Consider the following 26,396-nt stretch of genomic DNA (forward strand, 5'->3'; position numbering starts at 1 on the left):
AAACATGAACTTTAACAGACTATGTCATATGACATCTTTTTGTTGTTTATTAATAAATGTCTCAGCAGAATCCCAACTACAATTGTTTTAATCCCAACTACAATTAACTTCCAAAGGCTGATGAGTATCAGAAATTTGGCTTCAAGATCTAATATATTTAACTTATAGCCCCTTTCAAGGCACAAAAAGTGATGTTCTTTCATATCATTATGATGGAAAACACATCTTGGGTGCTTAAGAAAAAAAAAAAAACTGTTAGATACTACAATGGACAAGTAAAAATCTTTCCTTTAGCAGAATACAGAAATCTGAATTGCTTCAGAAAGCATTCACAAAATTGACAAGAACCTCTTTGGGAGACTTTCATAGAGTTAAACTATTTACAAACCACAGCTTCATCTACGTCAATATGCAACACTTTAAAACCACACGAAAAGGAAAGGAAATTTTTAGTACAGCCAACGTTCGCGTAATGAAGCTGCTACTGCTGAGGCCAGGCCAACAGCTCATGCTTCTGTGAAGACCTGCAAGGAGCCCGCAGTGGCTCAGAGAGTATCCCCCCAGGTAGGTCTCTTTAAATACTCGGTATGTTCAAGTATCTTTTGGTAGAAAGGGAAGCTATGATTTTCAAAGCTTAAAACGTGTACGTTGGAAATGCCTACATATAATAAGGCTGCTGTGTAAGAAGGCACCCATTATTAAACTCTAAATAGATTCTCACTATGAACTTTCCTCTATCTGATGACCCCAGCCATCCCTCTCAAAAAAAAAAAAAAAAGTTTAATTGATACAAAACTGAATACTTACCTACAGGTGAACATAACTATTCAGTAAGTCAACGTTACATTTTATGATGGACAAACGCCATGTTGTAGGCTTTACAACAGGGTACAATGGGTCTTAAAAGGACTTTCCTCCGCAAACATTATAATAGGTAATTTCAAGAACGTTCTACTGTGACATTCATTTTTTAAAAAATGTAATGAGTTTATTTATTTTCTAAGCAATGGGCACTTTATCTAAACAAAGGAGCCACTTGAAATCTTTTCTTTGCTGTAGTACCTCTGCATACCTCAAATTTCCACAGGGTAAATAATTGGTTTACGAAATAATTAGCAAGCGCCTGGTTTTCTAATGTGTGATAAATAACACAGAATGTTATTATAGTATAATTAGACCTCTAATCAATGTACCAAAACTTTTAAAGGACAACATGTGTTTTTCACTGCAATCTAGACTGAGGTTCATGAAAACCAAGTACAAAGCACGTGATTCTCCAGCATCATCAAATAAATGTTACACTCTAATTATTTTTAAATAAATTACCCATAGGCGGTAAGGGTGGATGGCCAGTTCTAGTTACAGAGAATATTAATATATTCATCTATGAAATGAGACTTTTTTGTATAAATCGTATTAGCAACAGGAACGCTTTAAAAAAAAATACTGTGTTAACTGTTATTATATAACATTTGAAATACAAGAGCATAAGCCAAAATCCTAACACCCGGTAAAGGAATAATGAGCAAAGGTGGGAGACAGAGACAAAGATCAATTTATCCCAACACTAGCTTTGGACCCAGAGAAGGAAAGGATGCTCAGAGTGCCAAGGTTCAATAAACGGTTACTATCAAAAATTAGAGTCCTTGCCATCTGCAACTACATGGATGGAACTGGAGGGTATTATGCTAAGCAAAATTAGTCAGAGAAAGACAAATATCATATGACTTCACTCATATGAGGACTTTAAGAGACAAAACAGATGAACCTAAGGGAAGGGAAACAAAAATAATATAAAAACAGGGATGGGGACAAAACAGAAGAGACTCTTAAATACGGAGAACAAACAGAGGGTTACTGGAGGGGTTGTGGGAAGGGGGATGGGCTAAATGGGTAAGGGGCATTAAGGAATCCACTCCTGAAATCACTGTTGCACTATATGCTAATTTGGATGTAAATTTAAAAAAATAAAATTAAAAAAGAAGTATCAGAGTCCTAAGAAGCCAGTGAAGCCTGTAGGAGACTGCAGACATGAAGAACTTACTCCAGGCATTTTAAGGTAGGAAGGATTTGGACATAGCAAGGATAAGGGCAGAAAGCCTAGAATATGAGCAACATGGTCAGATTCTAGCCTGTTCTCACAAGCTGTTAAACCCTGAACAATACCCAAGTGTCAGAACTCAGTGTCCTCAACTGATCTGGGACTTGGACTAGACGCTATCATTAAAGGTTCCCTCCATCCTTAAAGTCCTATGATCCCCCAAATTTTATCACAGCTAAAAGTACAAAGGCAAGAAGGAGCAGGTCACAGAGTAGCGATCCCACAAATCTAGAGAATTGGAATAAAGACTGTAGGGATGGCTTGAAGCAGCTAGGTCATAGGAACTTTGAAAGTAAGGGAGGTTTAGATTTAAAAGATAGAATGTAGATTTGTTTTTTAAATATAAATATAGTGTGTGTGCATATATATGGTGTGTGTGTGTGTGTATAGCAAAAAGAAACATCAAAATACTTAAAGTCTAAATTTCCTTTATTAGTATTCAGGGACAAAGTTAAGAATGATATTTTATTTCTGCTCTTTTATATGAAAATTGCTTAAAATAGAGTTCCTGCCACATAGTAAGCACTTAGTAAGGCTGGCTCGATAATAATAGTCATTATCATCATCACTAGCATCATCATTACTCTTATTGAGAGTTCTAGAGTAGTATTGAACATAGCTTCTGAGATCAGACTTCTGAGTTAGAATCCTGGGTCTATAATTTAACAGCTATATAACCCTGGGTGTTACTTGACCTTGTTGTGCCTCAGTATTCTCATATGTAAAGTAGGGATAATAACACCAACATGACAGGAATAATGAAAGGTAAAATACTTAGCTCAGTACCAGACACAAGTAAGTACTCAATTATTTTCACTGAGTTTAGTACAGAATGAATTATCCATGAACTCTGAAGTCCTATGGCAAGTAGGAAAAGAAGAAGGACATGTACCCTTTTAAATGACATTTTATAAAGTTTCATATACATCTGCCTTGTCAGTCTGCTTGTAGATTGTTTCATCCCAAGATGTACACAGTGGATCATTAAATAATTAGGAGAATTAAGGATCAGAAAGACTTCAAAAATTTTTGTTTTACTTTTTTTTTTTTTTTTTTGAGGGAGAGAATTCCAAGCAGGCTCCATGCTGTCAGAGTCCAATGTGGGGCTCAATCTCACAAACCATAAGATCATGACCTGAGCCAAAATCAAGAGTTGGATGCCCAACTGACTGAGCCTCCCGGGCACCTCTGTTGTTTTACTTTTAAATGGAGGTTTCAGGGGCGCCTGGGTGGCGCAGTGGGTTAAGCGTCCGACTTCAGCCAGGTCACGATCTCGCGGTCCGGGAGCTCGAGCCCCACGTCGGGCTCTAGGCTGATGGCTCAGAGCCTGGAGCCTGTTTCCGATTCTGTGTCTCCCTCTCTCTCTGCCCCTCCCCCGTTCATGCTCTGTCTCTCTCTGTCCCAAAAATAAATAAACGTTGAAAAAAAAATTTTTTTTTAAATAAAAATAAAAAATAAATGGAGGTTTCAGAGAATGGGCTTATTTGGACTTTTTAGCCACTGTACTTATTTGCTATTTTTAAGAAGTTGTGTATCGGTTTTTTTCTGCTAAAACACAAAATCTTCTGGTCTTTGAAACAAAAGGCAGGCGTTTACTATGTATGAGGAGCATGCACACCAGAATCAGCACTAGAGAGATGTAACTATGGCACTAAGAGCATTAATTTCGACCAGGTCAGAGGGAGTAAACGAAGCCTAAATGGTTTAACTTGCACTTATCAACCTCCAATTGTTCCAGGAGGAGGAACAATTCCCTCCAGGAATGGAGGGAATACGTCATGATTTCAGCATTATCAGTGTCAATCACAATGGTCCTAAGAACATGTCCTACACTTTTCAAACCCTACAATGAAAGAAAAAAGAAAACACTCAAGTATGATAGATGTTTTCATGCTAACATAACTGAGCTTCTCCTTGAAAATTTTGTAACCAATGATCATATATTCTTGTTCTAGAAGCCTTTAAAATACATCCATGGTCTAATTTCTCAAAAACACTGACAGGCGGGGCGCCTGGATGGCTTAATAGGTTAACCATCTGACTTCTGTTGAGGTCATATCTCACAGTCCATGAGTTCGAGCCCTATATCAGGCTCTATGCTGACAGCTCAGAGCCTGGAGCCTGGAGCCTGCTTCTGATTCTGTGTCTCCCTCTCTCTCTGCCTCTCCCCCGCTCATGCTCTGTCTCTGTCTCAAGAATAAACAAACATTAAAAATAATTTTTTAAAAAAAGCACTGACACAGAAACATCCATCCAAGCACAGTTTAATAGAACTAGGACACAAACCCGAAAGATACTTTAGAATGATCTAGTACCTGCATTACAAAAGCAAAAATAAACAGGAGAAATTAATTTTAATAACGTACTTAACCTAATACATCAAAAATACCATTTCAACATATGCTGAATATAAAAATATTGAGATTTTATTAACTGTACTATTTGTATACAATAGTGAAATTTTACTACTTGTAATGTTTTTTATAGTATCTCCTAAAACATCTTTAAAACCCAGTGTGTATTTTGCATTCACAGCACATGTCAATCTGAAATGGCCACGTTTCAAGTGCTCAATAGTCCCATGTGGCTACATAGTGGACATCACAAAGTCTATGTCATTAGGAAACTGAGTGAGGGAAAAGGAAGGAATAAGCATCAAGACCAGACTCTAACCCTTCAACTCTTTCTGCTAAAAAGAAAAATGAAATGCAATTTTGACTGTGAAAATGTTCTAGTAGATGACACAACGAAGGGCCTACTTTCAAAGTAACTCCCTCTAAATTTCAGTACAATTTTCTGTCACCCATTACTTCCCCTCTCAGCCTACATTCCTCCAGCATGAAGAGCTCTTGTCAATTTACGAAAAAAGCAGGCCAGGAAGCTCAGTGAAACCTCTCCAGGCTTAGCCACAACCGAACAATGTTACCTTCATTTCCTTTCTTTGTTTCTCAGAATTTCAGTTCACTTACCTCCTCTGCAAACTAACTTCCAACACAACTGGTAGCAAAAGAACTACCGGAATACAAAAGTGTGATGTCAAAATATCCCTTCTAGGGGCGCCTGACCGGCTTGATTGGTAAAGTGAACTCTTGATCTCAGGGTTGTGAGTTTGAGCCCCATGTTGGGTGTCGAAGTTACTCAAAAATAAAATCTTAAGGGATGCCTGGGCAGCTCAGTCAGTTAAGAGACCGAGTCTGTATTTCGGCTCAGGTCATGATCTCGCAGTTCATGAGTTGTAGCCCACCACCCCCACCTCACAGGGCTCCATACTGACAACGCAGAGCCTGCTTGGGATTCTCTCTTTATCCCTCTCTCTGCCCCTCCCTTGCTTGTGCTCCCAGTCACTCACGCTCGCTTGCTTTCTGAAAATAAACTTAAATCATTAGTCTCTTTATGAAAATAAATAAAAATAACTTCTTAACAAAAATCCCTTCTAGAAGCAAACATACATGGGAATTCCAAAATCATGCAATCACACCAGGGAAAACCCAGGCTTCCTCGTAATCTCAGACGTTCCCACCAGTCCACACAATCTAGTAAGTTCACCAATAAAATTTCCTATAAGAATTAGAAAAATTGTAACCTAGCATTGTGAATATAGATGTTTTAACAGAAAATAGTCGCTAATTTTAATTACTAACGTCCCTACCATTTTTTTAAACAGATTCTTCGGATTTTTTTTTTTTTTTGAAGAGTCATCCTTCCTTTCCCTCAAGATGACAAACAGTTCTCTCTTCTGCCCAGTTTACACAGGTCTGGAGCCGTTCACATATTTTTTTTATTTAGTTTTTCTTGTTGGAATTATCGGAAGTGGTTTTGCAACCTGGGCTTTCATACAGAACAACACAAATCACAGGTGTGTAAGCATATACTTAATTAACTTGCTTACAGCTGATTTCCTGCTCACTCTGGCATTACCAGTGAAAATTGTTGTTGACTTGGGTGTGGCACCCTGGAAGCTGAAGATATTTCACTGCCAAGTGACAGCCTGCCTCATCTACATTAATATGTACTTATCAATTATCTTCTTAGCATTTGTCAGTATTGATCGTTGTCTTCAGTTGACGTACAGCTCTAAGATTTATCGGATACAAGAACCTGGATTTGCCAAAATGATATCGACCGTGGTGTGGCTAATGGTCCTTCTTATAATGGTGCCCAACATGATAATTCCCATCAAAGACATCGAGGAGAAGCCAAATGTGGGATGCATGGAATTCAAAAAGGAGTTTGGAAGAAACTGGCATTTGCTGACCAATTTCATATGTGTAGCAATATTTTTAAATTTCTCAGCCATCATTTTAATATCTAACTGTCTTGTAATTCGACAACTCTACAGAAACAAAGATAATGAAAATTATCTATATGTGAAAAGGGCCCTCATCAACATACTTTTAGTGACTACAGGCTACATCATATGCTTTGTTCCGTATCACATTGTCCGAATCCCATACACCCTCAGCCAGACAGAAGTAATATCTGACTGCCCAACCAGGATTTCACTCTTCAAAGCCAAAGAGGCCACGCTGCTCCTGGCAGTGTCGAACCTGTGTTTTGATCCTATCCTGTACTACCATCTCTCAAAAGCATTCCGCCTAAAAGTCACCAAGACTTTTGTTTCACATAAGGAGACCAAGACTCCAAAAGAAAAATCAAGTGGTGAGAGCAGTGCATAAAATATGGGATATTTCATGCTATCACTTCCTGTCTCAGTGACAGTAAGTACTGGGAAAGAGAAAAGATAGCCTAAGTAAAAGACAGCTACCATATGTGGCCTGCTTTACTCAGAAACTGTTTCTAAATGTAAATCGAGCAGCACCCTTGTGGTGCTTAAACCACGTTCATACAAAAACAAAACAAAAAACCTAAAAAGTACTGCTGAACCAACACAACACCTTGCATTATCCTTGAAACCTAAAGAAGTTTTATGACACAGACTCAGAGTCATTCATGAAGTATCTATTTGAATATTGGGAACTGACTTCTTGATAGAAATATGCAAAATGATCTCCATGTAAGATGCCAGAAAGCCCTTTGGCAACACGATTTAAAACCATTTAGATCATACTAAATAAAATCCAGCTTCTTTACATGAAACCACTTGTCCTGATTTATTTTTAGTCATCATCTAGCTCACTACTCCAATTTTTAAGATCTAATGGTTTTTCTAAAACAATAACTAAAACTGTTTATTTCGAAAAAGGCTTGAAAATACATGGATAGTTTTCAATGTACTATATATACTCATATTCTCATAGATTATAAAGATTTTCTAATGTTAGCGATGACAACTTCAGTGACTTCTTATTTTCATTTTGTAGTAACATGAAATATTACCCTATAACATTTCCAAGCACGGTATTAAACTATACTAACTGCTGAAACTACTGTTTTGGAACTAGAAACTCACATCAAAGGTACGGAAAAACAGCACTAGTCAAATGGCCTTAAAATAGACATGCCAGATCCACATAGCAAGGCCTTCTTACGAACACAACACGTGCTGGGCTGACTGGTGCCATGTCTGAGACTGACCCCACGTGGGGCCAACAGTTTAAAGAATGGGTGACTCTAGCTCTCAGGGTCACAATCCTTAGATCAAATTCTCTAGACTACAAGTAATGCAGAAAGAATTCAATAGATGGTATTAAATAAAAGATTTAGGAAAAAGAAGATTGAAAAGTTTAGATAACCAGACTTGAGACTATGTGGGGGTTTTTTCTCATTTCAAGAGCAAAAGCCCAACTTTTACAACAATTACAACAATTGCTAATACATTTGTACTAGCTGAGGTGATTAATAAATGGTGTTCCTGGCAGCACTCTCGAGAGACAGAGAGCTCGCCCACTCTCACATCTCAAAAGTGTACTTTCGCTTTAATAAACTTTCCCATTTATGTTAAAAACAAAAACAAAAAAAGAAAGAAAGAAATGGTGTTCCTGGAAGCTAACAAAACAGGTTTCATTCCGGGGCTATTTTTAGTACCGCATTGAGAGGAATTATTTTCTGAAGCTTGAACCCAAGACAATTCCTGTGTACAATTTCAGTATTCCCGGATTTTGAAGAGAATAATAAGTGAGAAAATGCACAAAAGAAAATGTCTGTTACCCTTCTAACATGGTAAGTGCTGGACAAATTCTAGTTAGCTAGTGGTAATGACAGAACCCCACACTGCATCACCTATCTGACACAAGGTGTAAAGGACACAATTATGTTACAGGCTGGTAGAATGGTGATACACTAAAACTTGTCCTTGTCAATAGTCTAACAACATGTTGTTACTGACAGGCAGATCAAGACATCATTCATATAGTCCTACATACAACTACTAGATTCTTTTCCTGAATCTTTTAGTCAAGGCCCTAGTAGTCTTCTTTCCTTGGTCTTCACTCACTAGAGCCACATCTTCAAGATCGGGGCTGGAGGGAGGAGGCACACAATTTTTTTTTTTCCCCAGCACATTCTCATATTTTCCTCACATGCATAATAAGTTAGTCAAACTTTCCCTTTTTATTAAGAAAGAGAGGGGCGCCTGGGTGGCGCAGTCGGTTAAGCGTCCGACTTCAGCCAGGTCACGATCTCGCGGTCCGTGAGTTTGAGCCCCGTCAGGCTCTGGGCTGATGGCTCAGAGCCTGGAGCCTGTTTCCGATTCTGTGTCTCCCTCTCTCTCTGCCCCTCCCCTGTTCATGCTCTGTCTCTCTCTGTCCCAAAAATAAATAAACGTTGAAAAAAAAAAATGGCAATATACCTTTATTAAGAAAGAGAACCAGACTCTGTACAGCATTCCTAATGTCAATCTCATATTAGCATATATGTTCATTTTCCCCTTACTAATATTTTATTCTAAATGACACAGTAAAGGGAAGTCTAGGGCAACTGGTGATGGAAAGCTATTAATAAACTGTATCCAATGATATCAATTTTCTAGCAGTTCTTGTATGAACGCATTACAGTTGAATTCTATCATAATCCATCATGAGAGACTTAATCACTGGAAATCATTCATGCTTCTTCCTCTAAGGAAGTGGACAGTCTTTAGAATGTTACATGGTGGGAATGACTGTGCAGCCAAGGATTACATGAACAACAGAATAAAGATGTCCATGTTTGGGTAGTGTCCTGCACGCCCAGATGCAAGGAAGAGGAAGGCCAGCAAAGCTCCACTTACCCAAGAGAGAAACACAGAATCTTCAACTAGTTTCAGCCATTTTCATCATTTTGTCATATCTGCTCTATTACCCCTCGCCCTTATATTTAAATTAACTTTCTAGTTTGGAATACTTTAAGATTTATAGAAAAGGTACACAGATGGTACAGAAAGTTCCCATATACCTTTAATGCAGTTCGCCTTAACGTTAATGCCTCATGTAACCATGACACGTTTGCCAAAAGTAGGAAATTAACATTGGTGCATTAACGGTTAACCAAACTCCAGACTTCCATATACTGCCTAACCCCACTCTTGACTCCCAACTATTTTTAAAGCAAATTCCAGGCACTGTAATAGTTCATCCATAAATTCTTCAGGACACATCTCTAAACTATCAGGCCACCCCTTCTATTGTTCTAAATGAACAGTGAGATTATTCCATTATGTTGAAAATGAGTGATGTATACAGGTAACAGCTAAAAAACGTATTCAGCCAGTGATGTGCAAGAAAGAATTGTGGCAACTTTTGACATAGCTCTGGACAGAAAAATTGTAATAAAAATATATATAGGTGTAGTGATTTTGAAAGTTCCAAAATAACAACAAAAATTAAAAATTAAACTATTTAGGGGTGCCTGGGTGGCTCAGTTGGTTAAGCATCCAACTTTGGCTCAGGTCATGATCTCGAAATTCCTGAGCTCAAGCTTTGCATCAGGCTCTGTGCTGACAATGCAGAGCCTGCTTGGGATTCTCTCTCTCTCTTTCTCTCTGCCGCTCCCCGACTTACACATGTGGTGTCTCTCTCTCTCTCTCTCAAAATAAACTTAAAAAAAAAAAAATGTTTAGTTTACAGACCAAAATTCCTCAAAGGTATCCAGAAGATAACAGTATACATTCCTCAAAATTACACTTGTTAAAATAATAATAATAATAATAATAATAATAATAATAATTATATTATTAGTGCTCAATGAAAGAATGACTCATTAACATTTCACTTAAAATTCCAGGAGAAAAAACAGTAATTTAAGAATATAAACACATTTAGATTTGGGCCCAATTTTTATGAATATCAGGAAACCGATGTTGTTCCCCTTCAGCAAAACGCAAATCACAAGTTCTGAGTCCAACACTAAATTTCCCAAGTATTTCTCATATGCTATCAATTCTTAAATTCAACAGATCAAAACCCAAGTCCATGTCATATACAACCTCTTCTATGAAGCCTTAACCCATTTCTCAATCAGATGTTCTCTCTCCCCTTTAATACTTATTCTCTGAGAGTGGAAGAGACCCAAGAATGTCAAATGGTTTATCTTCCAGAGGGCACATGTGGTTTCACTCAATCACTGCACTCATTTTAGTGTTGATCATTTTATATGTGTCTCCCTCCTATCTTATTCATCTTTCCTATGCCCCCAATTCTCATTCATCTGTATAATACCACAAGTACCTAGCACAATACAACGCACATAAGAGCTACTAGTAAATGAAGTTTCAAAAAATAGGAAAACACATTTAGACATCATTTACAGTGACTCAAATGCTCTTGATAAAAGGATAGTAACCTAGAAAATTCCATTAAATCTAGCTAGCCAGTAGTATCACATCACAAATTTAAACTACATCCGTATGTGTGCTATACAATTGTAATTATAACAAAAGAAGCAGTAAATGCAAAAACTCACCTCCTTTCATATGTGTTACGGAGGCACACAATGGAATAATCAATGGCTAATGATCCCATAATGGAACAATCAGGGTGCCAAATGATGGAAGCAATGACTTACCAGAGGTATGGGGAAATGTGTTGCATACTGCAGGTGCCGCAGAAGGTCATAATTAGATGGAAAAATCAACTCCCTGGGTTTTTCTCTCTTAAGCAACTTCTCACCATTAACCGACATTCTTCTGCCCAAGGAAGGGTTGGCATTCTCACAGGATTCTCCAGGCATGGGAGAAAAAATCTAAGTCATGTAAAACAAATGTTGGAGATTGTAAATGAAAGAGAGCAACACAACACAGTGCTACATGCCAGAACTTCACACACACGACATTCATACACTATCTTTTCCTTATTTAAACACTAAGAAAATATATAAATAAATTTTGTTAATTTCCACAAAATTCATATTCAGATCCAAAGGAGACCATCAACATCATACCCCATTTTGCAGATAAGAAAGTGACAACCACACACATGTAAGAACTGTTCAGAGCTGCACTCTCCAGAGGGCCAGAGTTAACATTGGACTTCAAGGTTAAATGTTTCCTCATAAGGCTAAATCTCCCACAAAAACATACACAAAGAAATAATTAACAACACTAATGAATAACAGTGGGGCGCCTCGGTGGCTCAGTTGGTTATGGTTAAGTGTCTGAATCTTGATTTCACCTCAGGTCATGATCCCACAGTTGGTGAGTTCAAGTCCCACATCAGACTTGGCTCAGAGCTGAGCCTGCTTGGGATTCTCTCTCTCTCACCTTCTCTCTCTGCTCCTCCCTCAGTCTCTCACTTGTGTGCACACACTCTCTCTCTCTCAAAATAAATAAGTTTAAAAAATAAACTAATGAATAATAAAGCTTTTAGTATATACCCCAAACAGTATGATTTTTTATAAAGGACCTCATTTGGATCCATGAGGAAGAAAATACTATAACCATACTGAGATATGGTTGAAGAAGTATAACAAGTCCAGAGCCAGGAAAGCTATTATTTAGAAACTGAACACATACATAGCAAGTCAACAAGGACTGTCACGATGAAACTACTATCTTCATGTATTCCTCAGAGACAATGGTCTCAAAATGAACAAAAGAGAAAAGACAGTCAGCCAGGAGGACAGAATGTTATAATTCACAAAGGAGGCGATGCAACCAAAACTATGAATGAGCTGAAATGAGACAATCACAAGATGAGTAACTGTACACTAGAAAGGAGTATGGAATGAGCACATTTACATCACAAGTACACAGGTCATTCCAGGACATGGGTCAAGGAACAGAAGGATGGAGACAAGCTGGGGTGCAGGCGGGGAGGAGGGGTTAATAGTCAATAAGAATTTGAAGGTTGAACCTACTGGAAACTCCGAACCAAAGTCAGTTTTAAAGTCATTCTTGTCTACTTCATCAAAAATATTAGTAGTTCCTGAGTCAATGCCCATATGCGCCATAATAGTCTGTTCCTGATAATTGCCAGAGAAAGAAAGTTGCACTGTAAATTTTGTAGTTCATTACAAACTAGCTAAAATATGACAATGATTTTTTAACCATCCTATGTCCTTTCTCTCCCTAGTATCTACTTTTCCCAAAAAAGAGAAGGAAGTTTTAAGACATTCACTGTTTTTACAAAGTCACATTCTTTATCCTCATGATAAAAAAAAAGATTTAACTTCCCTGATACTTGAAGGAAAAAGCACACAAACTTCCTAATTAAAAATCAAATTGGCCATAACGTCCCTCCTTTGGGCTATTTCCAGTCACATGCTCACCAACTGTACTTAGAAAAATCTGAGAGTATACCCAAGATACAAGATACCTGGACATCCAAGAATAGAAAAGAAAAAGCAGAAACATAGATGAAGCATCAACAGGTACAGTAACTTTAGTTTTTAGCCTTTAAACTTCTACTGTGGTCAAATTCGGAAACAATGGTGTTTACATTAAGGAAATGATTTTTTTTTTTTTAATTCCTGCACCATTTGATCACCAAATCTTAAGAGCACAAACTATGAATTCACACATGCAATTCTAACATCAGGTCTTTACAAGGATAACCACAGTTTTAAAAATACCATAATATTTTCATTATGCTTAAACTCCCACAGAACCAATTTGAAGCTTGATTTTAAGGAACTGTCACAATCTCTCACCATTTTCTACTCTTTCTCATCACCACCTTCATGTTTTCTGCCTTGAAAACTTCTTTAAGTATCTGGAATGATGTCCAAAACACCAGAAACCGGCAGAAAATGATAAAAGTCATACTCACAGTATTATAATTTGTTGAAAAAAAAAATTCCGCAACATTTGAGAGATAAAGTTGTTAATTTAAATGAAAATATGTGTTATGATCAAAACAGAATTCCCATTTTGTATCAAAGACAGAAACAATGAATGAATTGGGGTTAAAGATGCTCCTTCTAATGGGACCAAAACAAATCTGATTTTAAGTCACAACATTCAAGGAAACTGGAATTTAGAAACACATAAAATTGGAAGTATTTAATTCCTGTCCAGTAAAAAAATGTTACGGACTGTCAAACCTTTTCATTAATAGTTTTAGAGTATCCAAAAGAAACTTCTGGAATGTATCAATTATAATCCAATGTTGTTTTTTGTTTTGTTTTTTTTCTCCACAAGTTTGGGGTAGAGATAAACAAGTTCTGTAATGGGAGAATACAAGTAAAATGTAATCACCCTTCCACCACCAAACAATCCTTGTGAAACTAGTTGCCCAGCTGAGTGTGGTTTTCGGGTTTGGGGCACCACTCCCAGGGGCATACCTCCATTTTCATGTCATGGTCCTTTGGATAGTGCTCATCTACATTTTCTCCTGCTGGCGATCGCGGCCGAGTCGAGGCGCTGACTGACAAGTCTCCCCGAGATATGAGGGTACACATGTACGCATCATGGGAGAAGACATCGTGTCGGATGAACTCACAGAAGAGCAGCACCAAATTCACAAATTCTACTTTTTCACATTCACTGTTTGGATCCGCTATAAAGAAACAAATCAAGAATTGTCTCCCTGACCTGGCAGGAAAAACAAACAAACAAACAAAAAAAAAACCCACCAAACAGGAAGGCTTAACAATATTTTCATACATTTTTTTTTTAACACAGTGAAACATTTATTGGAAAATTCACTATGAGACAGAAGCAGTTGTGCAAAACTGGCACGGGGGTTTTGATTGTCCCCCTGTAATTAAAAAACAATATCCGATGTGCTAAGCTCAAGTTCAAATTTAAAGATAGTGGTCCTTGGCAAATGAAAAACCATTCAATTAATACAAACACAAAATTTCAGGTACACATGGGGTGGGCGGGAGGGAAGCAGAGCTAAACTGCTTTCCTCTGGTTTTACTACTGAAACAGCTCATGACTATTTTTATAGCTTGAGGGTGTCGATATATTCATGACGTGTGTGCACACTTTTTCAAAAACTTCACAACGTAACAACTGAAAAGCTACCTGAAAATAATAGTGAGTGGGATCTACTGGAAAAAAAAAAAAAAAAGGGAAGATGGAATAAAAAAGAAGGGCATAAAGATGGAGCTCTGCAGTCTTGCTCAATTCATAGCCAGTCTATTTAACTCACGTGGTAACTTAATATTGCAGTTGCATTCTACAACTTTGTACCCTCGACAGAGACTAAAAAAGGTTAAGAACAATCCTTCAGCACTCAGTCTGTGGTGCCATCGCACTCACAAACACCAACAAAGACAAACAAAATCTAGGCAACATGAAGCTCGCTCCCTAAAACTGAAGCCTAAGCATTTGCTGCTGTCCACCACCGAAGTCAATGACAAACAACAATGACAGAAGAGAAGCACAGCTTTCTCTGACAGCAGGAAACCAGATCTAGAACAAGCAAAGGCACAGGAGAAAGGTCTTCCCAAAGAACCAACAGGAGTGAGGACAGGATAAGGGGCACGAAGGGCAAATGTGTACCTTTCTCCTCCAGGATACAAGATAAGTTAGAGAAGCTAACATCCATTCCCGACAATCTATTTTCTACTCTCCAGGATCTCTGCTGTCCCTGCATTTTTCTGCTTCCTTTTCCATGTTTCACTGTTGCCCCCTACTTCCCAACCACCAGTATCTCTCTGGCTCTTGCTCTCCCTCTAGACCACAACAGCCACCAACTAACTAAAAGAACCTCAGCCCAAAGTATCATTCAACCCAAACCAAGGACTTTCTGAGAGGAATGGAAAGTAGTACTGTTTCTTGTTATGTTACCTCCTTCTTCACCACAAACCTGTCCTTCCCACCCCTACCACATTTCCTTGTGCCATTTTTGTTGTTTCATCACTATCCATCCTCCCTGCTGTATTTTGTCACACAAAAGCCTCAGAATAAGATCAAGCCCTGTTAACATGCATAAACAATTTTTTTAAGTGTGCACTTACTGTATAAACCCACTGGGTTTGTAATTCCCAAACCCTCAACTCCCCATGAACAACAGAATAAAAGAGAGAAGAATGGGAGATGATAGGGCACCTAGGTGGCTCAGTTGATGAAATGCCTGACTCTTGATTTTGACTCAGGTCGTGATCTGAAAGTTCGTGAGATGAAGCCTCACATATCAAGCTCTGCACTGAGAGCGTGAAGCCGGCTTAGGATTCTATCTCTCCTCCTCTCTCTGCCCCTCCCCACCTCTCAAAAATAAATACATAAACTTTAAAAAATTTAAAAAAAAAAAAAAAGGAAGAACGGGAGTTGACAGAACAACCCATAAAGTGTAGGCAAGCAGCCAACCATATGTACAAATTATTTCCTTGTATCAAGGACTTGGATACAAAGTACTTTTATTTTCTTATTAAAAATGTAGAAAATCAGATTATTTTGAAAACTAAGCAAAAACAGAAAATTCGTAATCACAATAGTGATTAGATAGCGAAACATCACAAGACCATAGTTCCTCTTGTTTGGTAAGAAAGATCTAGAAAGGGAAAACTAGACCACCAAATATTAATTAGACAATGAGGGGACTCATTTTTAAATTTTTGAAACTCTAGAAATTTTTAAATCTTTGAAGCTCACTTGATTTTAAAACTGCATAGAAATCTCCATTAAAAACACGCAACAAAATTTTGCGCAGTAAGATATACATTATATTCAGCACCAAGAACTTTTGATTATGATGTAAGCTAGGAAAAAAAAGAAGCATTAATTCCCCAAAACTGGTCAATTTCTTGTTTAAGATCTAGAAGCAAAGAACTTTACTTACATAATGAGGGGGCCTGTGTATCTAAAAACCTTAGTAGCACATTCTGGAAAACAGGCAAACTAGATCCAGCAAGAGAGGCTGAAGAAATGGACTCCTTCTCATCCAAGACCTCTGATTCACCACATCTCTAAGATTAAAAATAAACAAACATAGTTAATTTTGGAGGACAATGTAGTCACAATGGATCATGAATTTGTCAGTTTTTTATTAACAGTTAAATTCTCAGAAAAAACATGCAGAATTAATTGAGATTTCTGTACTTTATTTGAGCGCTATGCATCACAGGTAAATATAATTTCTGAAAGTGAGGGACAACTAGGGACACCTAGGTGGCTCAGCTGGTTAAGGGTCTGACTTCAGCTCAGGTCATGACCTCATGGTTCCTGGGTTTGAGCCCGCATGGGTCTCTGTGCTGACAGCACAGAGCCTGGAGCCTGCTTCAGATTCTGTGTCTCCCTCTCTCTCTACTCCTTCCCCACTCACACACTGTCTTTCAAAAATAAATAAACATTAAAAATTTTTTAAATGAAAGTGAGGGACAACTACCCCCAGATCAACTGAAATGATTCCAAAGGACACCCATGAAAAATATTATTGATGTAAATTACAAAGTCTGCACCATGTGGTATAAATACCTACTGAATACACAGCATAGTACAATAAGCTACTCGTTATCCCTATGCAAAACTGCTAAAATCATTTGAGGCTGTCATTTTTAAACAGCACATATAGTTAACTGTATATACCCCCTCTGAGAAACATTTGGGCATGTATACTGAGTTTAATATTTTTGTGTTTGTTTTTACTAGTAGAGTGTATTTACGATTGTCTTCGGGGAGTGTTGGGAAGTGTGGTGTCAAATGACAGAGCTAGGAGAACTCCTCTGATACATTTCTTTCACTCATCACATCACCAATTAAGATCTCTTAGAACCCGTGGAATCTCCATAGTTCAAGAAACCTATCTAAGGAAAGCTCCCTAACTTCTACATCCAAGACAAAACTTACTAGAAGACCAGGAAAGAAACCGTTGAAAAAGAATCAGAACCCTGTTTTCTATTCTTTTCAATATCCCTTCAACCTTCCCACTTTCATTATCTATTCCTTAATATATTATTTCATTAAGATATTACTTCTCTAATCCATCCTCTCTTCACCAAATTCTGAAACTGGTGATGTTCAATAGATATCAATTATCTTTTTTTTTTTTTAATGTTTATTTATTTTTGAGAAAGAGCAAAAGAGACAGAGTGCAACCAGGGGAGAGGCAGAGAGAGAGGGAGACACAGAATCTGAAGCAGGCTCCAGGCTCTGAGCTGTCAGCACAGAGCTCAATTAGGGGCCCAAACTCACAAACCATGAGATCATGACCTGAGCCAAAGTCGGATGTTTAACCAACTGAGCCACCTAGACAACCCTGGCAATCAATTATCTTAAACATCTCTGAAAGTATACATTCTTTAGATGTGGATACATTTACACCTATTAAAATTACAAAGTAATCTGTGGAAGCCTCTTCTGAAAGCAACTGTGTGTGCGTGTGCACACGTGTATATGCTCATTCTAGAACACGCTGGAAGAAGGGTAAACTAAATTTGAGAAATTCAACCTCAGTTACTCAAGTCTGACCATTGCAATTCACTGTAGAAAAGTCCATCTATTCATAGAAAAAAGCAATGAAACACCTTCCCTAATCTGCACGTTGTAAAATGGGCCATGAGTTTCACACCTCAACACCAGTATCTTCAAGCCCCAGCTTGAACAATGTGATCCTTTATATTTAGTGAACAGTGCTTTCCCAGCAAGAGGAGAGAAATGACCATGGAAATATTCTTCCTATTTCAGCTTCACAGGATATGGCCCTATTATCAGTAAGAGAGAGCCAGCTAAGTCCTCATCTGTTCATACAACACCTTTAGAGCATCTGCTGTGCACTGAACACTGTTCTGGGTGCCAAGGACAAGACAGTGAACAGGGTGGGCAAGGTCCTTATGGTCAAGCTTACATTGTAGAAGGTGATAGGCTGGCTTTTAAACAATAAGCCAATGAAACAGAGTGATATGAGAAACAGAGTGAAACCGAGTGATATGAGAAAGCGTGCCTGAGGGGGGGTGACAGAGGATCTTCCTGAGGAGATGACATGTGTTGAGGCAGGAATGCCAGAAAGAGACACTTCCTGCAAGAGGAAGGGCAGAAAGGAACTGGCCATGTAGAACTTGGGGAGCAGAGGGTGCCACCCAGGAGGAGCAGTGGGACAAAGTCCCCAAAGCAGAAGCTGGTTTGGTGTGCTGGAGCCACAGGACAGCCAAGGTGGCTGCAGCTGTGACCCAGGGGAGAAATGCACGAAATGAGGTGGGAAACGCAGGCAGGGGAGGCCCGTGCAAGGCTCTGTGGACACGGTAAGGAGCCATCAGGAGTCTGAGTAAGGGAACAACATGATCTGCTTCCAGGCTGCAAAGACTGCTCTGGCTGCTGTGAAGAACAAGGCGGAGGACGAGCCAAGGAGCCCAGAGGAGACACCGATGCAGCGGGGATGGGGGGGGGGGGGCACTCAGACCACGTGCACGGCTTCTCCTGGCTGTCCCTCCAGATCTCACTGGCAGATAAGAAGACTCACTTAAATTTTTTCCCCTTCAGCACAAGCTAATGTTTGTCAAGTTAGCTTTGGTTTTTTTTCCCCCTTTATAATCTACTTCTGAGGCTTTAATTGCTCTCTCTGGGACCAGAATATAATCTCAAAACTAACACAAATTGGTATCTGTAATCTGAAAATCAGAACTGCCCCAAAGAAATGTTTCCAGATCAACCAAAATATTACATGGCTTTAAAATTCACAAAAATTGGGACACCTGATGGCTCAGTCAGTTAAGCATCAACTTCGGCTCAGGTTATAATCTCACCATTCGTGAGTTCAAGCCCCGTTATCAGGCTCTGTGCTGACAGCTCAGAGCCTGGAGCCTGCTTCAGATTCTGTCTCTCCCTCTCTCTCTGTCCCTACCCTACTTGCACTCTGTCTCCCTCTCTCTGAAAAATATATATAAAAAAAAAAAAAAAAATTCACAAAAGTTGGTGTATATTATATATATTTGTGTGTGTGTATACATATAAATGTATATATGTGCATGTGTATCTTAACCTCATCAAGGGAGATGTCTTTGTTCTAAATCAGATGTTAAAGTTTTATTTTAAAAGATACAATTTCAGCGTGGATCAGTCAGTTAAGCATCTGACCCAATTTCAGCTCAGGTCATCATCTCACAGTTCGTGGGATCGAGCCCCACATTGGGCTCTGCACTGATAGTGCAGAGCCAGCTTGGGACTCTCTGTCTACCCCATCCCCCCCTCAAATAAATAAACACTAAAATAAATAAATAAAAGATACAATTTTAGGGGCACTTAGGTGGCTCAACCAGTTGAGAACCTGACTTGATTTCAGCTCAGGTCATGATCCCAGGGTCATGGGATTGAGCTCTGCATCGGGCTCCATACTGATTCTCACTCTCTCTCTTCCCCTCAGCTCCTCTCCTCTGCTCACTCACTTTAAAATTGATATTAAAAAAAAAAAAAAAGGTACAGTTTTAAACTAGTCCAGAATACAAATTATTGGTTTCATCAACTTAGAGGGATCTTGTATGTAGTCTTTAGGTGAAAGTACAAACATTCTCCCTTTTTCCTTGAAGAGGAGAAAAAAAAAAAAAAAAAACATAAGGAGTATTAAAAAAACAAAACAAAACAAAAAAAGAATCCTCCCCAGAACAGTTATTTTTAAATGATGGCATCTGACAACAGAAACAAAAGCAAACCTACCTCTGCTTCGATTTCCGCCTGCCTCTTCTCCAAGAGTTTTGCCACAGCCATGGCCCTGTGCTTGCCTGACCGTTTGCAGCTCACCGCCCATTCACACAGCAAGGTCACCACAGCTTCATCGTTGGGGGCGACCTACAACCAAGAGAAGAGGGCAGCAGCCATGTGACATGCAGCATTCACCCAAGGACGGGATGCAAGCCCTGGCATGTTTAAAGCTTTAAAGCTTTCTCGTATTTTAGTACAGTCATTTTAGAAAGCGTTCCTAAATCGTTTTCAGCTCAAGTATAAAGAGTAACACTTCAGTGACAAGGAAGGAAACCAGTTACTGGAACAGTCGAATCCAGGATGACTTCAAGAGAATTCGTGTCTCCTTGTATATGCCTTCATTGACACAGGACCGTAACCTAGCTCCACTGATCCTCCAGAACATCAAAGCCAGGAGGAAAGGAAACGGACCACTGAAAGTCAAGAGCAGAGGTTACCAATGCCAAGCACCCCCTCCACTGTTTACCCTCTCCCACTTTCACACTCACAGCCTCCCTCAGTACCTAATCCTAACATGCCAGTTTATCACACCACCCACTCCAACAAGGCTGGAATGCTAACCAAAGACTCACTGCATTAGAAAAGATAAACATGAAAAATGACACCCATGCATCAAAAAGGAACAAAAATTAATGCAGACACGGCTAATGGGGGATAGTATATCCTGGGTCTACGTAGGGCTCAGCACCGCCACAGGAACTACGTGCTGTTGTTACCAAAGCCTAGAAATGGGTACCACAGACTGAGGATCACAGGGACTTATGTTACATGAATTAAGGACAGGCAGGAGGAGGCAAGTTGGGAAGATGAACCATCATTTTATGCAACCTTTCAGAGGATCCAAGCCAACCAATGGAACATCAATTTCAAGTGTCTAATATTTGTGCAATTCTACAAACACTATGCCAGAAGAGTTAAATAATTGCAGTATTGGCATTATGTGTTATGTGAGAAGTTCTTAACTTTAGAATCCATAAGCTCAGGGCGCCCGGGTGGCTCAGTCGGTTGGGCGAGCGACTTCGGCTCAGGTCATGATCTCGCAGTCACGAGTTCGAGCCTCGCATCAGGCTCTGTGCTGACAGCTCAGAGCCTGGAGCCTGCTTCAGATTCTGTGTCTCCCTCTCTCTCTCTGACCCTCCCCTGTTCATGCTCTCTGTCTCAAAAATAAATAAACATTAAAAAAAAAAATTTTTTTTAAAGAATCCATAAGCTAATTAAGATTCGAATAGCTATAAACACACCCCCAGGAAAAACATGCATACATACACTCACATAAACCTAGCACAATTTTTCAGAAAGTCATGGACTCTGAGAAGAAACGCAAGAATCCCAGGATAAGAATCCCTAGTCAGATGGTAGATATTACCCCACAATTCAGATCATGAAGATCAGTTTATTACAAGATTCTTAGTCATCTACCCTAAATTTGGCTAAACCCATGTTGACTCATACCAAAGAAATATTATCTAGGACAGATCTCAAAAGCATCTCTCGGTCTCTTCATTTAACACAAGAGAAATAATTCGATTAAAATATATCAAGATTGAACATAACATTTAAAAAAGAAAGCAAACTAGAGGGAATGTCTGCCTGGATTCAGTCTAATTCAGAGAAAAGTAAAAATATCAAAATAAATTCAGTAAGCACCACATGCTTACATTTCAATTATTGAGAAAAGGGGTTACCGAAAAATAACTCCCATCAGTTTTTAATAAATCAATCTAGTCAGTAATGTGCATCATATCCACATTTATAAAGTTTTAAAATGTTCTTCTGCATCACTAAAATAAGATGAAAATATGCTACAAAAGAATAAATGACTCACCTAAGTAGCAGGCTCTGCGTGACCTAGAGATGCACAGAATTGCACACATAAAGGAAAACACTTTTTTTTTTAATTTTTTTTTTTAATGTTTGTTTATTTTTGAGAGAGACAGAGATAGAATGCAAGTGGGTTAGGGGCACAGAGAGAGGGAGACACGGAATGTGAAGCAGGCTCCAGGCTCTGAGCTGTCGGCACAGAGCCCGACGCGGGGCTTGAACTCACAAGCTGTGAGATCATGACCTGAGCCAAAGTCGGAGGCTTAACCAACTGAGCCACCCTGGCGCCCCAGGAAAACACTTCTTTTTAACATATTCACATATGACCACTGGTTTGGGGTAATGTGCTAAAAAAATAAGCCCCAGGAAGGAGTTAATTCACTTGCAAAAAGCACTTATTAAGTACCCATGGTAGGCAGTGAGGAAACAAAAATTTTTAAAGATCTGGCTCCTGTTCTCAAAAAGTTCACGTTCTAGAAAAAACAAAAACAAAAAAAGCAGAAAAGACAGCTATATCAAAGCTACAAAACCTGAGACCTGGCTGCCTCAGTCAGAAGAGCTGTGACTCTTAACCTCAAGGTTGTGATTTCAAGCCCCACAATGGATATGGAGGTTACATAAGTAAATAAATAAGTAGGTAAATAAACATTTTTATAAAAAAATGTTTTGACAACACAAAGGAGGAAGTAATTAGGTCCGGCTGCCTGCACCTTCCATTATTTCATAGGCAATGAGTATCCGTCAGTCTCACCTTACAGACATCTGAGATCCTAAGTTGGAGACAGAAGGGCCTGCAGTCTGCCTGCCAGAGCTGTGGTCCCAACATGTAATTTTTAGGAATTAAGTGAATAGTGTGCTAAGAAAATCCAAGGATTTAGGTTTTTGAAATATAAAATTTTATTATAGAAACTTTCTTGTACTCCCATCAATTACACCTATAATCTATTTTCAACCAGTAAGTATTTTCTGATACTGGCCAGATTCAATGAGTGCCAAGCCCACTCCTTTAGGAATGTCCAATAGACTGCCAAATAATGCCAGTCTTCCCAAGAGGTTCTGGGGCTATTTAAAAAAAAAAAAAAAACACTAGGATGTTACAAAAGATGTTTTACTACCAACTTCTCAGAAGATCATCCTGGAAAATCAGGTCACATTATACCCATTTGAAAGCACACTGTCCCTGCTATATGAATAATTACATACTTATGTATTTGGGGCATACTATACTTCATTAGTTCTTTATTATTAAAAAATTATTAGTTATAAGATACATTCTGATAATTTTATCATTTTTCAAGATAATTTCCCACTCAAAACTCTCCCTCCACCCCCCTACTAATTATTATGAAGTTTTGGTTCTCATTTTAACAAGAGGCCTTTTCTAGATTCCACTATCAAAAAAAAAAAAAAAAGGGAGGATATTCTGCCTATTTAACTCTAACCACCAGTTCCTGGGTATATGCCATCAGACACACTCAACGTGCATACAAAGAAACATCTATGGCTCATGTTCCTGACACGCAGATCCTTGCACCCCACCCCCAACTGCTCTGCATCAATCAACTTTTAGAAAATTAGAAGATCGTTCCCATTTGTCTGCCAGATGCTATCTTACAAATTAATTCAAATAACTGTCAATAGGACATCATGATTTTAAATATGTAAATTGAAACACATTCTCACCCTACCAACAAATCTCTAAAAATATTAAGCTCCATTTCTTTCAAACAATAATTGTTTGCTAAGTGAAATTTAATAAATATTACTTTAACACACAATAACTCAAAGGCAAAAACTTGGGGAAATTTAGGAGTTCAAGATATGAACTACAGTCCCTGCCTTCAGTGAAATGGCAATTAAGTGGGACATAAATGAATACAAATAATCTGGATGCACGAAACAGGAAAATTATCTCAGAAAGTCAACATTTAACAGGAGCAGAGACAGAAGACTGAGGGGAATTATTAAATACTTCCTTTTAGAAAGTGGCTTTCGGGAAGAATCTTGCATAAGGAGTTAAATTTCAAAACAGAGATTAACAAAAGGAGAAACAAATATGTGGGAGATAGAATAATGTCCCCCACCCCCAAAGATATCCATATCTCAAAGCCAGGACATGTGAGTACGTTATCCTAAAGGACCAAAGGGACTCTGTGGCTCCAGGAGTTGAGAGGAGGAATTACCCCAGATTATTGTGTGGAACCAATGTAATCACAGAAGTGCTTTCCAGGGAAGGAGAGGCTGGGTAACAGGAGGACACAGATTCTCCCCTAGAGCCTCTCTAGGAATGCAGCCTGAAGGACAGGCTGATTAGGGCCCAGTACGATCATTACCTCCACAACTCAAGAGAATAAATTTGGGTTGTTTTCAGCCACTAAATTTCTGATAACACACTACAGCAGCAAATAGGAAATTACTTCAAAGCAGTTTTAAACAAGCACATAAAAAGTGGCAAACACAGGTGTAGTTCAAGGAATTAGAGGACTACTGGTTAGTTAGCAAATATAGGAAGGCTACATACAGTTAAAAATCTAGGGGGTGCCTGGGTGGCTCAGTTGGTTGAGCGTCCGACTTTGGCTCAGGTCATGATCTCGCAGTTCATGTGTTCGAGCCCCACATCTGGCTCTGTGCTGACAGCTCAGAGCCTGGAGCCTGCTTCAGATTCTGTGTCTCCCTCTCTCTCTGCCCCTCCCCCCACTTGCACTCTGTCTCCCTCTCTTTCTCAAAAATAAATAAACACTAAAAAAAATTAAAAAAAAAAAATCTAGGAGGGGCTCCTGGGTGGCTTAGTCGGTTAAGAGTCTCACTTCAGCCCAGGTCATGGTCTCGCAGCTCGTGAGTTGGAGCACAGCCCTGCCTGTGCTGACAGCTCAGAGCCTGGAGCCTGCTTGGGATTCTGTGTCTCCCTCTCTCTCTCTGCCCCTCCCACGCTCACGCTCTGTCTCTCTCTCAAAAATAAACGTTAAAAAACAAAAATTTTTTTTAATCTGGGAAAAAAGCCACACTGAAAAAGAGTACCATGAGACAGGCAGCAGTCTCATTCATTCATTTACTTACGCATCAGTAATTATGTCCTGAATACCTACCACTGCTAGCCCCTTTTCTAGGCACTAGATATAGTCTCACATGCTACTTTTTAGGAATAAAACTTGGCAATTCCCTTAGAAGGTAATTCCTACTATCTAACAACAGTCTTAAAAATGTTCAGATCATTTGCTCCAATTATTCTGAGAATATAACCCAAGGAAATGATCTTCAAGTACAAACATATGAGGGTCTAGTTATCAGTGAAGCACGATACTACAACAATCCCCCATTCTAGCCCCAGCAACCAACAGATTCCCTCTGAAATGTGGAGACACATAACGGATCAAATCAGAGCAAACAGGGTAAGCTTACAGGAAAGAAAGGGCCACAGGGAGGGTTCAGAGCCAAGACAGTTTGTCTTTAGCAAAGAAACTATGGGAATTTTTACAGTGGTTGCTTGGTTTGTATTTCTGTTTTTCTGCAAAGTGATATTTTGATATCTAATTAAAGATGTATAAATATGGAAGGCAGCCTGGAGAGGCCTGCTCCTGAACCAAGGAAGGGGAAGTCAAAGATGCATGATTACTGGTAAGGCTCGAATCCCCTCCAACAGCATTGTCCCCTCTCAGAGAAGGTCAGCTCCCCTCCAGCCCACCCTTCTTCCAGGAGAAGCACCCCTACTTCTTCTAGGGTGACTGCTCCTCCTCCTGCCCCCAGAAGATTCAAGGAGGGGCACCCCATCCTCTCAGTTTTATTGCACATTCTGGATTGGGGTCTTCAATAGGCCATGAAAATTTCAGGCAAATTTTTGGTCACAAGGGGGGAAAAAAAATCACTCCATCAGGTACTCATCAGGTATACCACTCTGTGCTCAATCTTATAAAGCATTCTGGATACTAAGAGACTAGCCCTGACCAGATGAAACTCTGTCTATTCTGACCGAAAATCTATTTTTCAGAATAAGTTTTCTGTAGTACACATCGATTATTCTAGTCATTACTGAAGTCTTAGCACTTATAACTGACCAAAGCAGACACAACAAAAATCGAAAATTGAAAGTTCTTGACCTTAAATATAAATCTTTTCAGACACTTCTAAATGAAAATTTAAAACATAAAATAACATAGTATGGACTTAATCACTCTGAAAATCACAAAGATATCTTGGAAAATTTACAGGTGATAATATAGATAATTAACATTTATTGAGTGCTTACTCAACTTACAGTCAGGCAGTGCAGTAAGTGTGTTTTGGGAATTATTTCCTTTAATCTTTCCTGCCTATTAGCTAGTTATTATTTTTATCACCATTTTACAAATAAGGAACCCAAGGCAAATAGATGTTAAATAGCTTGTGCAAGATCACTCAGCTAATTAATAAAACTCTTGCCACAACATAAATCTTGGGAAATGAACTAAGTTAAGTGCAGCAACACAGTGTGTCAAAGGAACTCGGGAAGTCACCTTGACCTTGCTCCCACAGTATACAATGGCC

The 26,396-nt window shown here is 38.9% G+C and overlaps 2 protein-coding genes across 11 annotated transcripts in view; one reads left to right on the plus strand and one right to left on the minus strand.

Moving 5' to 3' along the window:
- Window positions 1-26,396, minus strand: part of MED12L (mediator complex subunit 12L) — a 334,106-nt gene that overhangs the window by 218,432 nt on the left and 89,278 nt on the right. For 4 of the 7 annotated variants that reach the window (XM_053221297.1, XM_053221298.1, XM_053221299.1 and 1 more), the window contains 5 exons: window positions 20,010-20,141; window positions 16,204-16,330; window positions 13,757-13,971; window positions 12,332-12,436; window positions 11,042-11,218 (listed from right to left, as the gene is read on the minus strand). In XM_053221297.1, the coding sequence (XP_053077272.1) occupies window positions 11,042-11,218; window positions 12,332-12,436; window positions 13,757-13,971; window positions 16,204-16,330; window positions 20,010-20,141 (756 nt within the window). The remainder of the gene's footprint in view (window positions 1-11,041; window positions 11,219-12,331; window positions 12,437-13,756; window positions 13,972-16,203; window positions 16,331-20,009; window positions 20,142-26,396) is intronic. The other 3 variants (XM_053221300.1, XM_053221302.1, XM_053221303.1) reach the window with 1 other exon arrangement.
- On the plus strand, window positions 239-8,684 carry GPR171 (G protein-coupled receptor 171). Of its 4 annotated transcripts, none has more exons than XM_053221311.1 (3): window positions 239-564; window positions 5,539-5,637; window positions 5,766-8,684. In XM_053221311.1, the coding sequence occupies exon 3, from the start codon at window positions 5,818-5,820 to the stop codon at window positions 6,775-6,777; it is 960 nt and encodes a 319-aa protein (XP_053077286.1). In that variant the 5' UTR covers window positions 239-564; window positions 5,539-5,637; window positions 5,766-5,817; the 3' UTR covers window positions 6,778-8,684. The 4 variants fall into 4 exon arrangements, with proteins under 4 accessions (XP_053077286.1, XP_014927995.1, XP_053077285.1 ...); XM_053221310.1 differs by lacking the exon at window positions 239-564 and adding an exon at window positions 3,162-3,313 and having other exon boundaries at window positions 3,566-5,637; XM_015072509.3 differs by lacking the exon at window positions 5,539-5,637 and having other exon boundaries at window positions 240-564.

This window comes from Acinonyx jubatus, chromosome C2, assembly GCF_027475565.1.
Source record: "Acinonyx jubatus isolate Ajub_Pintada_27869175 chromosome C2, VMU_Ajub_asm_v1.0, whole genome shotgun sequence".
Classification (NCBI taxonomy): domain Eukaryota; kingdom Metazoa; phylum Chordata; class Mammalia; order Carnivora; family Felidae; genus Acinonyx; species Acinonyx jubatus.